Here is a 4,500-nt window from a genome sequence, read left to right as displayed (position 1 = left end):
TTTGCAACGTTCTGACAGAAAGAGACTACAAATCGACGGTCTCTTCAAACTAAGACGTGGAAGTCCTTCCCGCGTACCAGCATCAAGATGCGTCGTGTTCATAGCCACGAACGCAGCTCAAACGCAGCTCCAAAAGCTGCAAACGCAGCTCAGATTCGGCCGCCAACGCAGCTTCCAAATCGCTGTAAACACAGCCTTCAAATGCTGTAAACGCAGGTCACATCCAGCTCCAAACGCAGCTCAGATCCGCTGCCAAACGCAGCAACAGGATCCTTAGAGCATTTCTGGAGCTTTGGAGATCGGCAACAAGATCTTCTTCATCCTTGGCTTATAACCGACTTTCGGTTAAATCAACTCTTTCATAGAGTTTCAAACTCGTTCAGAGTTCTCCACAACGTCAAATCGTGAGGAGAAGATCATGTTCCAGTGAAACAAGACGTCGGATCGTCAACGAGAAGCAAACTCGACGCGAGCATTCGAGGGAGACATCTCATCGCCACCGTGAAGAACCCAGTTTTAAACAAAGGGGAGAATCTAGATCATTCTCTTCTCTTTTGTAATCAGGAAATCCAAATTGTAATTGAGATTAAAGGAATACAAATCGATTTTCCTTCGTTTCTTTTACTGCAAATTTTCCCACAAACAGCGTTGGTGGCTTAAACTTTATCGGATAGGGAACCATATCCCATTTAACGAGATAAGATCGGGTGATTTCAACCTTCTTGAGCTCTGTTCATTAAGAAAGAACATTGAGCTGCTTTTGAATGTCTTCCAAGGCTTTGGCCTTCTTATTTGGTTTTGAAGGTAGCATAGCCTCTGACCTTGCATGTTCAGAGTCCGCATCATCTTGCTATTTTGTGATTGTATTCAAGAGGATTTTCGCCAAATGACCTTTTTTTCTTTTGAAGAACTCGCTTGAGTACGAGATGCTAGTAAAAATTGCTTAACTATCTCTTCTAGTCGTGCGATTCGTTCGTCTAAATCTTTCTTCTGAATTGCCATTTGGGTCAGAATGTCTTCTCCGTCTGCCATGTCTATTGCCCATTGTCGTTCTTGACTTGAACTAGGGTTTGGATTCGATGTCATGGCGGAGTTGGCTCCACTAGAAGTAGGCTGATTCATCTGGGATGATGACAGTGATGTTCACATTGGGATGGAGGAGTAGTCAAAAGAAATAGCCGCCCTTCTCCTTAGTCTGGTGTTGTGATATACTCCATCGGCTTCTGGTAGAATGGATCCAATACTAGGAGAGTATACTGGATCAGGCGAGCTATCTGAACTTTCCTCGTCATCTCTAGAAGCCACACTTGTCGTGTTGATAGTGAAAATTTTCATTTTGCTCCTTTGAGCGCGTCATCGTCGTTTAGTCCGAACTTCTGAAAGCTCAAACATGACTAAGACGGTTGAAGATTGCTTCTTTGCATTGACAACTCTTTTGAATTACTGAGATCATTTCTCTGAGGGTCACGCAATGCTGACACTGGCAAGATCTCTTCAGAGTTATGAATTCTCTCAAGTCAGCATTGGTGCTAACTTCGTTGGTTTTGGCCTTGGAATGCGAACGTCGCTTACGGTGATGTTGGCCAGAAGCTTGTTCAGCGGAATCATGAACGATGATGTTATTCCTTTGAGGAAATTTGGATGAGAAATAACCCCCATTCTTTGCTTCTGTCGGAGAAGCATAGAGAGCATCGCTAGACACTTTGAATCGAACTCCTAAAGGAGTCGAAGACTGAAGCCCGAGATCAGATGTGATAACATCTTGATCGAAGTTCGTTTGCCTTCCAGCACAGCCCGAACTATCTTCAGCGAAGGTGGGCTTTCCACACGTGGGGATCGTTTTAGACTCAAGATTCACACTATAGTGAATTTTGCAACAACTATATACAATTATCATCATAGAGATTTTGTTCTTGGAAATTGATTTCTTGAACTTCGTTTGATCAAATTCAATGACCAGCATTTCAGCAAAAGACCCAATGGTCTTAGTATCAGCATGCAACACAATCTTCTCATCGGAGGAGAATGAAGTCCCTAGCGGAGTCGTCGTCATGTTTAAGGTTCTTTTGAATTGTAATTAACGCAGATTACAATAAAAAATACAATGAAACAAAGGTAAAATTTATTTTTTTCCTGGGTTTCTTTTCCATGTGCCGGTGGAGCGTCGATCTTGTACTCCGTTGACTCACTGACTAAGACGATGAGTCTTTTTGCTGTTGATGAGGATCAGATTGCTTGGAAGCTAGCTCAGTTTTCTCTTAGCAACACTTCTCAACAGAATAGCAAAGGTATGCTTCTGCGCGTATATATCTCTGCGTCCACGTCTGTGTATATCTCTTTGTGTGTCTCTCATGTGTTGTAGATGATTTCTTCTTCTTTTATAGACTAAAAAAGATAGTTAATGGTCCCATTAATTGTGGATTAAGTGACCATTAAAGTAGGATTTAGTGGGGAGCAGTTATCCCCAGAAAATAGCTCCGAAACGGATATTTGGGCGAATTTCGTGGGCTGGGCGAAGTTCGCTGAAGACGTGGGCGAAGGTCACTTAGGACATGGGTGACTTAGTCCATGTGGGCGAAGTTCGTTAGTTGGCGAACTTTGCCTAGAGTTTGAATTTAGCTCAGAATTCAACTCTAGCCTTGGCCGACTGATGACGCCTTTCGGCTTGATGTGAGGTGTGTTGTGGGGGTCGACTCGTGTCTGACCTGGTTGGGTCGATATGAGTTGCTTGCAAGGTTCGCTTCAATCATCAAGTGATCTTCGCAGCAACTTGTTATGGGCTTGACTTTGGGCCCATTCGAAATGTTTAGCACATGAACGTTCACTTCTTGAATCTTCAGTGATCTTCGCAGCAAGGTTCGCTTCAATCATCAAGTGATCTTCGCAGCAACTTGTTATGGGCTTGACTTTGGGCCCATTCGAAATGTTTAGCACATGAGCGTTCACTTCTTGAATCTTCAGTGAAAATATGTTTTGACCGTCTACACCAACTTCGAATCTCTGCCAACTACTTCCTTTCCGACTCTGCTTTGTCTTCTCGATCTCAATTTCGGTTTGAGAATTCGGATTGATTCGGATCTTTCCCCTTCAGTTTCCCCCCATCTCAATTAGGGTAATTATTATCCCTCCCAACTCTCCTTAATACGTGTTACGTCAGATTACCGTTTGTTTTTTATGATCATGTGCGGTCACGAGCGTTTTTTTAGGGTTCCGCCGTCGGAAATAACTTTGTGTCGCCGAATTGTAACTTTATAGGCCAAACTGTCGCCTGAATCACTTTTTAGACCAAAATAGTTTAAGTGTGTCACTTAATAGGCCAATTTGTTATTTTAGCCCCATGTATCAAAACCTACTCTTTGTTTCTTTCACGCCTATAATAGGGTGAACGGTGGTGGGTATTTGATGACCCAGGCCGTCGACCGTCCTGATAACCTCATCTACCTCGAACTAAATCCAACGGCCAATATCGACGCAGTTCATCATCACCGCCGTCAAAATAACCGTCCAACCCCCGCCCACTGAAAAAAAAGCCCCACTTTTTAGGGTTTCTTCATCGTTCGAATTAGCAACTCCCCTTCTAAATTCCCAACCCGTAGCCTTATTATTCAGATCTCGCGTCAGCTGCAAGTGTTACTTCGAGACTAATGAGCGAAAACCCTAACCCTAATTCAGCTACAGAGGTCAAACCTGCTCCGGTGGTGAATATGTACACCGAAGCGGAGAACCACCAGATTCTCGCCGGAGACTGTCACATGGTCGGCGGAGGAAGCGGAGGAGAGGGACTGGAGGAGGAGCAGGAGAGTGATGGTTTTGAAGGGGACGGGCTATCGGATCCGGGTAATAATCTCCATGGGGATCCGCAGGCGGCGATTGGTCCTCATCTTGGGAGCAATCAGCTCACTCTCTCGTTCCAGGGCGAGGTCTACGTCTTCGACTCCGTCTCCCCTGAAAAGGTCAAACTTGTAATTCTTTATGTATATTTTTCAAGATGTTATGGTTCTGCTGATTTCATTCACATCACTATAAGTGAAGTAAGCAGTTCAAGGGTACGAATTTCCAGTGAATGGGTAGAACTTTCACGGTCCAAGTTCCTCTTTTGAGTGCTTCACAGCTACCTTCGTAATTATAAAGTCTTGCAGCTGGAATGTAAATTGAATCAAATTGGCTTCTACCTTGGAACCCAGAGCTTAAGAATCTCGTAGGATTTATTGGTATATTTGTATCTTGTAAGACTTATGTACCCTGTTTTAAGCATGAAACATGAGGTTTGATATACTTATGAAATAAAAAATGAAAAAATGGGTATGACGCAACAACTCATTTTGCGTGGAGAGATAGACTAGCGGTGAGGCCCACCATGCTAGTCACGTCCAAAGGTGTGGAGCTCACTACTTCTATTTGTTAGTAGCTCAACTCACAACCAGTACACCCATTATAAATTTGACATGCCGACACTTGTGGAAGGGTCAAGGCTGTGTTAAGCTCATGTTCCTTCTCGTC

General features: G+C 43.7%; 1 protein-coding gene across 2 annotated transcripts in view; it reads left to right on the top strand.

The window, feature by feature from the left end:
• LOC109841368 (GATA transcription factor 20-like) overlaps nt 3,384-4,500 on the top strand; it is a 9,479-nt gene continuing 8,362 nt past the window's right edge. Inside the window, exon 1 of one of the 2 annotated variants that reach the window (XM_020410306.1) lies at nt 3,384-3,953. In XM_020410306.1, coding sequence (XP_020265895.1) covers nt 3,645-3,953 — 309 coding nt within the window. In that variant the 5' untranslated portion in view covers nt 3,384-3,644. The remainder of the gene's footprint in view (nt 3,954-4,500) is intronic. The other variant, XM_020410307.1, reaches the window with a different exon arrangement.

The sequence above is a fragment of the Asparagus officinalis genome, chromosome 5 (assembly GCF_001876935.1).
Source record: "Asparagus officinalis chromosome 5, Aspof.V1, whole genome shotgun sequence".
Taxonomy (NCBI): domain Eukaryota; kingdom Viridiplantae; phylum Streptophyta; class Magnoliopsida; order Asparagales; family Asparagaceae; genus Asparagus; species Asparagus officinalis.
This window is presented reverse-complemented; position numbering and strand designations above follow the sequence as displayed.